This window comes from Pelophylax lessonae, assembly GCF_965119305.1.
Source record: "Pelophylax lessonae genome assembly, chromosome: 3".
In the NCBI taxonomy this organism is placed as follows: Eukaryota; Metazoa; Chordata; class Amphibia; order Anura; family Ranidae; genus Pelophylax; species Pelophylax lessonae.
Window position 1 is genome coordinate 381,303,323 of NC_138770.1, and position 12,119 is coordinate 381,315,441.

At 39.6% G+C, this 12,119-nt stretch overlaps 1 protein-coding gene across 1 annotated transcript in view; it reads right to left on the reverse strand.

Moving 5' to 3' along the window:
* USP45 (ubiquitin specific peptidase 45) overlaps nt 1–12,119 on the reverse strand; it is a 333,185-nt gene that overhangs the window by 28,396 nt on the left and 292,670 nt on the right. The window contains exons 11-13 of the mRNA XM_082250245.1: nt 6,314–6,405; nt 2,131–2,187; nt 310–441 (exon numbers count right to left, since the gene is read on the reverse strand). Of these exons, the coding sequence (XP_082106371.1) occupies nt 310–441; nt 2,131–2,187; nt 6,314–6,405 (281 nt within the window). The remainder of the gene's footprint in view (nt 1–309; nt 442–2,130; nt 2,188–6,313; nt 6,406–12,119) is intronic.

A 12,119-nucleotide genomic window follows, 5' to 3' on the forward strand; every position in this document is an offset into this window, starting at 1 on the left:
ACTCATTGTGTACATTTGTGTTGTTCGCTGGTTGCTTACAACAGTAAAATACACTGCTATGTATATTCATCATAGTTTATGGACTCTAACTTTCCCACAGACTAAATAATATACAATGATTTGGGTTATTTTTACCAAAGAAATGTAGCAGTATACCATTTGGCCTAAGGAAAACTCTATTGTATGAAAAAAAATTACAAAATGGGTACAGTGTTGCATGACGGCGCAATTGTCATTCAAATAGTGAGACAGTGCTGAAAGCTGAAAATTGGCCTGGGCAGGAGTTATATTGTCAAGATTTACACTTACACCGTCTTTTATTGGTGAGTCTTTCTTCTGTATCCTTCCTGATACATTGTTCAAACAGTTGCACAGAGTACTGTCATCTCCCTGGGTACTTCTTACTTTGCTTCCTTTTCCGTAAACTACAGGTTTGGATACCTAATGTATATTGGACCACAAATAAATGATGCAAAGTTAGCAAAAAGGTCATTGGCTTCACATTCTAATGCTTAGAAAATGAGGTCTAATCTCCAGGCAAACTACAAAATGCACAGATGACATACATATATGATTATCTGCTAAAGTATTTGCTATTTCTTTCCATCCTGTCCTGAGATTTACACAGCCCTGCCACACTGTACATCCAGGTGGATGACACCACCATCTCTACTAGAGTTATAAACTGTAGAAGGGATTAAAGTGGTGAGTACCCTCTGAAGGATGATCCATGTTGGATCACTTTTTAAAGAGCGTTTAACAGGTGAAGAAGCATTATGTCATCTCTTCAATGCCTGTTTTAACTCCCCAAGTGGGTGATTGGGTCGTGTTTGGCTGGCGGTATTGCCTGCCAATTGCTACTGGATGGTAACTGTTGCAAGGCCCGAGATATGTATACTCCCATTTGCTATAGACAAGAAATATAATATAATCAGCGCAAAACAAACCTAACTAAAAATGCAGCTATGCACTCAAGGCCAATGATACAATGCCCCAAATGAAATATAATCAATAAAATAGTGCAGTGCAAAGACATAAATTCACATATAAAAAGTAAAAATGAATAAAAGCTGAAAAGGCAGCAGACAGGGATAATATCAATAGAATAGTGCAGCGCAAAGACATAAATTCTCATAAAAAAATTAAAAATAAAAATGGATAAAAGTTTATAGGAGTTCATGAACAAAGGGACAAAGATCCCAAATGGTGTATAGATGTGCATCAAGGCAAAGAAACCAAGTGTATCCATCCCTGTAGTGCCTCCAATGACATATATGGCTGCTCACCTGCCACACAATACCCCTGAGTAAACAGGTAGGCCAAGCACACTTGCTCTTGTCAGGGTAAATCTCCTTAGGCCAAAATGAATGATCCCTCCCTGAAAAGAAAACAGCCGGTATGTAAAGCAAATAAAGAGAATATAGTGATTTCACCCGTGGCCATCTTCTTGGTTATAAGGATGTACTGAGCTCTCGATACTTGCACTTAGTTTTAAATGCCAGACTTGTAAGTTTTTAATCTTAATTTAATTTAATAAATGTTGATATAGCAGAGAGTACTTTCTTTATTTACTACATACCGGCTGTGTTATTTTCACGAAGGGATCGTTCCTTTTGGCCTAAGAAGGTTTACCCTGTCAAGGGCAGCGTGTTTGACCTGCCTGTTTACTCAGGGGTCATACGTGTCAGGTGAGAGGCCATATAGGTCTTTGGTAGAGGCACTACAGGGATGGAGACACTTAGTTTCTTTGCCTTGATTCACATCTATATACCATTAGGGATCTTTGTCCCTTTCTTCATGAACTCATGTAAACTTTTATCCATTTTTATTTTTACTTTTTTTATGAGAATTTATGTCTTTGCGCTGCACTATTCTATTGATATTATCCCTGTCTGCTGCCTTTTCAGCTTAAGAGAGAGCGGTTGAGGGGCAGTAAAAACATGACTAAGCTGAATGTTTTTACAACCCAACCTCAAATGTACACCTAGCCTTATTTTTTTAATAAAAAAACACAATGATACAGAGTCAGTCAGAAGACATTATCTAGCAGTACTGTAGGTCAAATATTATGTATAACCCCTGGCTGTCTTTACACAAAAATAAATGAAACAAAAAATGTATCTCACGTACCCTTCCTTCTACAATCGGCAGTGAAAGATCAATAAATGCTTCATTCACAGAGGAAATCTAGAACAAAGAACACAACAAAAACACATTTACTGCCATTAAACAACTTTCCACAAAATCTCGTCATCAGTAGTGTATATTTTTTATTTTTTTTACAATACTTTTTTTCAAGCTAACACACGGTAGGTTCAGAAACCACAACTCCAGTAAGTCCGAATGAAACATATTTATGGAAAATTCAACACAACCAAAGCCATTGCATACAGAAGAGGCAGAAAAGTATATGACAAGATGATCTGGAATAGCAGGTCCTAGGGAGTCTCTGTATGCCTGCGTGGAATTTTACATGGTAGTAACTGTTATTATAAAGAAGTACTTTATAATTAACTAGTTCAATCACATCTTGAATATGCGTGTTCAGAGCTGAATACCTGAATTTAGTTTGAGAAAGACCCGCAAGACCCTGAAAGGTTTCAGATAAGAGCTACTTTGCTAGTCTGGTGAATGCAGAGTTTTAGGGCCCATTCATGGATTACACTGCATAAGCTTACATGTGTTATGCCATGTGTTAACGTTCTCTGTGTTTAGTCAGCCTATTATTAAGATAGGGCTGCCTAACGCACCAAAAAAGTGGATGTACCATTTTGCGCAACGCACAGTAGTGTGCGTGCGCATCGCATACGGTATAATGTCCAATAGTATAACTGGGCCCTCAAAGTATGATTAAATAAAAACTGGGGTTCCCTTTTTGGAAAAAGAGTGGCTCTGGTGCGATCTAATGAATGTACTGTACATATTAGAGGTTAATAGAAAGGGTTGTCTGGGAAACCTTTTACATTCAGAAACTTCCAGGAACAAAATATTCACTAGGCAACTTGTAAAAAAAATGCCATTTACTATTTTAAGTTTTAGCATGGCAGCATGTGAGAATATTTAGTGGTAGTCACATACCTTCAAACTGTCCCTCATTTGGAGGGACTGTCTCTCTTTAGAAACTAAATGGAACACCTAAAGTAGTTCTAAAGGGAGAAGGTTTTGTACCTTAATGCATTCTAATGACCTTAAAGATGTGATGGAGGACTACTGATGTGAGGTTAATTTAATCTAGGTGGTTGTGTACATCATCGGTGGATCTGATTCAATATTGGCTTTGAGCATTTACTTTTTTACATTTTAAATTGGGGTGCCTTGGGATTTCTCATAGTTTTAAATCATGCAGTTTATATTGAATCAGTACTTTTACAGGTATTTGCAAATTTGGCATGCTCTGGATATTACATTTTAAAAGACCTCATTAGAGTGGAGTGGGATACCCAATCTTCTTCCGATAACTTATGCGACTGCCTTTAGGGGACTGATTTTGGAGTTATACACTATCAAACTTAAAGCAGTGTTAAAAGGGAACATTGATCTCCCATGTAGAGAGTGATGTGTGAGTTATGTGGGGAGTAGAATAGGGGAGCAGGGGAAATATACAGCTGGTAAAATAAGTATTGAACACGTCACCATTCTTCTAGGTAAATATATCTCTAAAGGTGCTACTGACATAAAATTTTCGCCACATGTCGATAACAACCCATGAAATCCATACATACAAAGAAACAAATACAAATAAGTTCACTGACACGGGGGGAAAGTTTGAACATGCTAACAGAAATATTAAATACTTCATACAAAATCCTTTGCTGGTAATGACAGCTTCAAGACACCTCCTGTATGTAGAAACTAGTCGCATGCATTGCTCAGGTGTGATTTTCAGCCCATTCTTCCACACAGTCTTCAAATCTTGAAGGTTCAGTGGGCCTCTTCTATGAACTCTGATCTTTAGTTCTTTCCATAGTTGTTCTATTGAATTCAAGTCAGGTAATTGTCTGGGCCATTTTAGCAGCTATGTTTTCCTTGAAACCAATTGAGAATTTCCTTGGCTTTGTGTTTGGGATCATTGTCTTGCTGAAATGTCCACCCTCATTTCATCTTCATCATCCTGGTAGATGACAACAGATTTTTATCAAAAATGTCTTGGTACATTTTTCCATTCATCCTTCCTACAATCACACAAAGTTTGCCAGTACTGTATGCTGAAAAACAGCCCCACACGATGAGGTTTTCCTTCCTTCAATCACATGAAGTTTGCCAGTACTGTATGCTGAAAAACAGCCCCACACGATGAGGTTTTCCTTCCTTCAATCACATGAAGTTTGCCAGTACTGTATGCTAAAAAACAGCCTCACAGCCCGATGATGTTCCCACCTCCAAATTTCACTGGTGGTATGGGGTTTTTAGGGTGATATGCAGTGCCATTTGACCTCCAAACATGGTATTATGGCATCCAAAGAGTTCAATTTTGGTCTCATCTAACCAGATTATATTCTCCCAGTATTTCACAGGCTTCTATAAATGTTGTGCAGCAAACTTTATTTGCGCTTCAACATGCTTTTTCTTCAGCAATGGAGTCTTGCCTTGTGAGCGTGCGTACAGGCCATGGTAGTTGAGTGCATTACCTATTGTTTTCTTTGAAAGAATTGTACCTGCTAATTCCAAGTCTTTCTGAAGCTCGGTTCTTGGATAACTCTTCTGATAATTCTTTTCATTCCTCTGTAAGAAATCTTGCGAGGAGCACCTGATCGTGGCTGGTTTATGGTAAAATGATGTTCTTTCCACTTCCAGATTATGGCCCCAACGATGCTCACTGGAACATTCAGAAATCCTTCAGTAATCAATGCCATCAGTATGTTTTGCAACAATAAGATTGCAAAGGTCTTGAGAGAGCTCTTTGCTTTTACGCATCATGAGATGTTTCTTGTGTGACACTTTGGTAATGAGACACCTTTTTATAGGCCATCAGTTGAGACTGAACCAGTGCATATTAATTAGCAGTGACAAGGGGCAGGGTTGCTTTCTAATCACTGATAGATTTGAGCTGGTGTTTTCCATGCCTTTTTGCACATCCGTTTCGTTACGTGTTGAATAGTTTTTCCTCGTGTCATTCCATTTTATTACACAAAACTTAATTTCTGAACTTATAACTTTTGGTTTCTTTGTATGTATGGATTACATGGGTTGTTACGGACATGTGGTGAGAATTTCAAGTGTCAATAGCACCTTTAGAAATAGATTTACCCAGAAAAATGGTGACATGTTCAATACTTATTTTACCCATTGTTTATTAGCATCAGTGCCATTAAAATACTGTATTTTGGGTATCCTTTGGGTTAGACCCCATGGTATGTATATTGGGCTATATGGATGGGAACACAGTACCATGTTATACAGATTTCAGTATTTAGATGTTTATTCCAGGCCCGAAAAACTATTGCACAGAGGTGACTGGCATCTACCCCACCGACACAAGGGGAATGGGTAAAGGTGGTTAATAACATGATAATACATTAGAAACATGTATATATTAGCAATAGATGTTTAAAGAAGTTTGAGAAAATATGGGAACCATAGTTGGACACTATTGAACTAGTCCCAAGAAACATAGTGGTTAATAGGTTATAGGTAAAATAAATAAGGTATATAGAGAAAGAAATACATTCTTTTTTCTTCCAATTTTTTATAATATTAAGAAATGTGAGAGATAGGAGATGAAAATATATATGAAAATAAAGAGATACGAATTATAGGTAGTAATAAAAATTGTTTATTTTATATTAATGATGATATATACTTATGGTGAACGACGTTCGATAAAGGGGTACAGGAAATTGTTTTTGTATCTGGAAGTGGTATTTGTAGGATTAGTATTGTATGTGTGGAAAAAAGGAAACAACCTTTAACCAATAAAGACTATTTGATTTAATTGTGCCGCGACCGAATAAAGGTTGAGAAGTAATTGCTCCATTTTTCTATGCACAATTATTATAAAAAAGTCAAAGTGCTTAAGCAGAACATATTTAAAAAAGGACTAAATCCAGTTTCAAACAAAGTCTACCAGGCTTATAAAACAAAGAAAATTGCAGAAAAATGGTAGCCATAATTCATATTTCACTGTGATAACAACAGTGAGTGCAAATCTGATTGGTGGCTATGGGTTACTGCACACTGCTGTTTATTGCTGCATCAAAGAAGCCCTACATCGCAGATACAATTAAATTATATTTAATTTCATTGTTTCATAGTAGATTCCACAGCTGTTAAGCCACAGTGACTTTTCACATACACACTAACAAGATATACTTACCTGTTCACATCCCTCACACATGATTGTGCTGGTTAATTCACCAACAAACACTCTATCTATGATATTTTTCTTTACGCCTTCTCTTCCGTAAGCTAGGGACACAAATCAAATAAATTCTTATTAGCAAGTATCTGTGACAATATATATCTGTAAGAGTTTGTGAAAAGGAAAAGGGGTTAGTATATGTCTAGCCTATTACTTAAAGTTCAAACAGAAGCACTAGGAGAATCCGGTTTTACATAATGAAAAGGTCGCAAAAGTGCACCGCAAGACCATAAACTTAGAACTATTCTGCAGGGCCTTGGTATTGCAACTGACTAATAAATCTGGTGTGTTTTCAGATATGATCTCTAGAGCAAAGTAGAGTCAACCTTTAAAATTATACTAGTCCTAGGATCAATATGTAGGCTGCCATTTCTGACCTCCTGAGATGTTGGTTCTTTTGCAATAATGCTGATGCTGATATTTACTCTCTAGCCAAGAACAAGTATGCAGATAAGGATTCCCAACTCAAACCAAGAAACAGTGGGGTATATTAATGTGTGAAAGTAAATTAAGTACCTAGTTGCTATTAACAACCAGTCTTTTATATTTGCATTAACTTGCTTGCTCATATCAGACTCAATATATTGTGGTTTGCAGCAGAGCTGATGGCACTTTGGTGACTATGAACTGGTCATAGAGAATATACAGCTGTGGCCAAGCGTTTTAAGAATGACACATTTATTTTCATAAGGTCTGCTGCTTTAGTGTTTTGTCAGGTGTTACTATGGTATACTGAAGTATAATTACAAGCATTTCATGAGTGTCTAAGACATTTATTGACAATTGCATTACGTTTATGCAAAGAGTCAATATTTGCAGTGTTGACCCTTTTTTTTCAAGACTTCTGCAACTTGCCTTGGGATGCTGAAAATCAACTTCTGGGCCCATTCTTGCATAATCAATGCTTGGAGCTTGTTTAAATGTGTGGGGTTTTTTTGTTCACCCGCCTCTTGAGGACTGACCACACGTTCTCAATGGGATTAAGGTCTGGGGAGTTACCTGGCCATGGACACAAATTTTCAATGTTTTGTTCCCCAAGCCACTTAGTTATCACTTTTACCTTATGGCAAGGTACTTCATCATGCTGGAAAATACATTGTTCATCACTAAACTGTTCTTGGATGGTTGGGAGAATTTGCTTTCGGTGGGTGTTTTTGTACCATTCTTTATTCATTGCTGTGCTCTTGGGCACAATTGTGAGTGAGCCCACTCCCTTGGTTTGGAAGCAACCCCACACATGAATGGTCTCAGAATGCTTTACTGTTGGCATGACACAGGACTGATGGTAGTGCACACCTTTTCTTCTCCAGACAAGGTTTTTTCCAGATGCCCCAAACAATCAGAAAGGGTATTCATCAGAAAAAATGACTTTACCCCAGTCCTCAGCAATCCAATCCTTGTACCTTTTGCAGAATATCAGTCTGTCCCTGATGTTTTTCCTGGAGAGAAGTGGCTTCTTTGATGCCCTTCTTGACACCAGGCTATCTTCCAAAAGTCTTTGCCTCACTGAGCGTTCAGATGTACTCACTCCTGCCTGATGCCATTCCTGAGCAAGCTCAGCACTGGTGGTGCGCCGTTCCCGCAGCTGAATCAACTGTAGGAGATGGTCCTGGCGCTTGCTGGACTTTCTTGGGCAACCTGAAGCTTTCTTCACAAGTGCAGTGGAAATGTTTTTAATGGGATTAAGTTAATTTTCATGGCAAAGAGGGACTTTGCAATCAATTTTAATTAATCAAATCACTCTTCATAACAATCTGGAGTATATGCAAATTGCCATCATAAAAAGTGTGGCAGCAGACTTTGTGAAAATTTGTGTCATTCTCAAAACTTTTGGCCACGGCTGTATACGCATCTAAGAACTTTAGGTCGTACACACCACATGCCTGGATTTCTGGATAAACTAACAGAAATGTTTTCTTTGACAAATAGCATGATTTAAAGATTTTCATTGCATCCATCTGTTTATGGAACATTCTCTAGATGCATATTTCAAAGTCACTGAATACATTTTTAATATTTATTTTACCTACTTTCATTGATCCAGCTAAAAAACTAGCCTAATTTTAAATCCACTACCATGACACAGGCAAATTTGAGATTTTAGCAAGTCATACCACAAGATGGCACTATACTATTATGTAGTATAGCCTGACTGCAATACATCACCACCTCTCCATTAATGAAAAAAGTGACCACATTTTAAATACAGAGGGGACAGCACTTTGGATTAAATGGTATTAACAATACCAAACAATAATAATATGCAAAAAAAAAAAAAAAAAATTGTAGTAATAAACTAATCCTACCGGTATTTCTAAATTATTCTTTTAACAATACTATAATTCTTAGTAACATTTGTCCAAAAATTCTAATGAACAATTCTTTAAAATTTAGAAGGAAAGGGGAAACACAAATCACAGACATAAATGTATGTCATTACACCACATATAGCCTTCTAGTCTTAAATATGGTAGGGGTCATCGGATGAGCATTTTCATGTAAAAAAAAATAAATTGTTTGCCACCGCAACCCATTAAAAGAAAAGGACAGGGCTATTTCCCCACCAGTGCAGATAAGCATTGAAGACATGTTGCTAAAATGTTCGGCTCGGTCTCTTACAATATTTCAGCAAGAGTGAAGGACAATAGAGCATTGTAATTGCAGATTGAATTAGATTAAAGCTTAAAGCGTTTGTTACCCCAGCATTTCATATTTCTGATATGTGCCTGCTGTACCATGTACTTTTATGAAAAAGTATCCTGTTCTCTTTGTATTTCTTCCTTTATGTGAAATATCTGGTGTTTCTGCCAGTCCCCTTGCTTTCCTATTAAAAACTGACCACACTAAGCAGAAGAGCGCACACCGTGGTCAGTTCTCCAAGTATGCTGGGAACTCAGTGTGCTCACCTCCAATTATCAGACTTGCCCTGACACGCCCCCTCCTGTACAGCCTTTTACTGGGAAGCTCAGTGTGCTGCTGCTTCCTCTCCTACCAACTCTCACGCAGCTGAGAACAGAGGGAAGATGACCACTTATAAAACAGAGAATAATTGGATTTTTGTAAGAACTTACCGTAAAATCCTTTTCTCTTAAGCTCATTGACAGACGCAGTCCTCTTTGATTAATATCAAATTGGGTTATACTGCCCTCTACAGGAGTAGGACACTAGGCAGAAGAAATGTTCTGGCCACACCTTAGGGGCAGTCCCAGAGGGTATATCCTCTCTCTCTCTGCTACAGGATGTCAGTTATGTCACAAAGCAGTGTCAGAGAATTTAACCCAACCCAACTCAAAAATAGAGGGGCGGGTACTGCGTCTGTCAATGAGCTTAAGAGAAAAATAGATTTTTGTAAGAACTTACCGTAAAATCCTTTTCTCTAATGCTCATTGACAGACGCAGTCCTCTTTGATTAACCACTTAAGCCCCGGAAGATTTTACCCCCTTCCTGACCAGGGGGTATTTTGCGATTCGGCACTGCATGACTTTAACGGACAATTGCGCGGTCATGCGACGCTGTAGCTAAACGAATTTGGCGTCCTTTTTTTCCCACAAACAGAGCTTTCTTTTGGTGGTATTTGAACACCTGTGCGATTTTTTGAACACGCGCTATAAACAAAAAAAGAGCGTAAATTTTGCAAAAATAGCAATACTTTTCACATTTTTTTATATGAAATTTCCCCCCAAAAAAATTTAAAAATCAAAATTTTTTAACATTTTCGGCCAATTTGTTTTATGCTACCTATGTTTGGTAAAAAAAAAATCGCATAAAGCGTATTTTGATTGGTTTGCGCAAAAGTTATCGCGTTTACTAACAAAGGGAAAGATTTTTGTTGTTTTTTTTTTTAATGCGTAATGGCGGCGATCTGCGATTTTTTTGCGGTACTGCGACATTGCGGCGGACAGATCGGACCCTTGACTGACATTTTTGCCACTTTTGGGGTTACCAGTGACATTTCTACAGTAATCAGTGCTATACATATGCACTGTTACTGTAAAAATACACTGGCAGTAAAGGGGTTAACTTTTTTTGAAAGGGAGGGGCTATGTGTGTCCCTAGGGGCGTGCTTTCTACTGTGATTGGCTGTGGCTTCAGATGTATGAAGAGTGATCAACGGTTCTACATAGTAGAACCGTATGATCATCCTTCATACACAGGGGAGAATGACAGGCAGCTTGTTTACACAAGCCGCCTGACTTTCTTCCTCTCCCCCGCCGATCGCAGAGTGACCGGCGGACATCGGGTCCGCCGGTAACACGCGCGGGGGGGTCCGTGACCACGCGGGAGCGCGCCTCCGGCGGCGCGCGCTCGCTCCCTAGACCCTCACAAGCTAGTGACGTAGCCCTACGTCACTTTGCCTGTGAGGGGCTGACCGCCGACGTAGATAGACAAGTCGGCAAGTGGTTAATATCAAATTGGGTTATACTGCCCTCTACAGGAGTAGGACACTAGGCAGAAGAAAACATTCTGGCCACACTTTAGGGGCAGTCCCAGAGGGTATATCCTCTCTCTCTCTGCTACAGGATGTCAGTTATGTCACAAAGCAGTGTCAGAGACTTTAACCCAACCCAACTCAAAAATAGAGGGGCGGGTACTGCATCTGTCAATGAGCTTAAGAGAAAAGGATTTTACGGTAAGTTCTTACAAAAATCCATTTTTCTCTGTCGCTCATTGACAGACGCAGTCCTCTTTGATTAATTTCAAATTGGGACGTCCCAAAGCAGTGCCACAAATGAGGGGTGGCATAACGGAAATCAAAATCCAATCAGGAAGGCCCAACCGGTGCCAACTAGAAGTCTTAAAGGCTCATCAGACAAAAGGATGAGACTCAACTGAAAACCCAACAGAAAAAAACCCTCGAGGTAGACCAACGGTCTCCTCATATAGCGGCCTGCAGAACCTTGCGGCCAAAAGAGGCATCTGCCGATGCCATCACATCAACTTTATAAAATTTTGCAAAGGTATGCACCGACGACCATGTAGCCGCCTTGCAAACCTGAACCACTGACGCCTGGTGGCGAAAGGCCCATGAAGCCTAAGCGCCTGAGTGGAGTGCGCCTTAACAGGGAACGGAGGCTCCCGACCCTTAATAGAATAAGCCTGTACCACCGTCTGTCTGATCCATTTGGAGATAGTCGCGACAGATGCAGGCAACCCCTTCTTAGGGCCATCCGTGATCACAAAAAGTGAATCAGTCTTACGAAATGAATCTGTAGTATTCAAGTATACCCTGATCGCCCGAACCACATCCAAGGAATGCAACGCGAATTCCCGAGGATGAGTGGGCTCAGGACACAGGGAAGGCAATACAATGTCCTCATTCAAATGAAACTCTGAAACCACCTTAGGAAGGAAGGATGGATTCGGACGAAGAACAACCTTATCCCTATGAACCACCAGATATGGGGAACGACAGGATAATGCGGCCAGTTCTGACACCCTGCGTGCAGAAGTGATAGCCACCAATAAGGCCACCTTCTGGGATAAAGTAAGCAAGGGAATCTCCCTGATATTTTCAAAGGGAGGTTTCTGAAGAACCGACAGCACCAAATTAAGATCCCAGGGCGGCAAGGGTGCGCGCACCGGCGGAGCCAAGTGCCGCACTCCCTGGACGAAACTCCGCATCAAGGAATGAGTAGCCAGAGGCTTCTGAAAGAAGATTGCTAACGCTGAAACCTGACCCTTGATGGTGCTCAAGGACAGTTTCTGCTCAACCCCTTTTTGCAGAAAGGCCAATATTCGGGCCACCGAGTAAGAACGTGG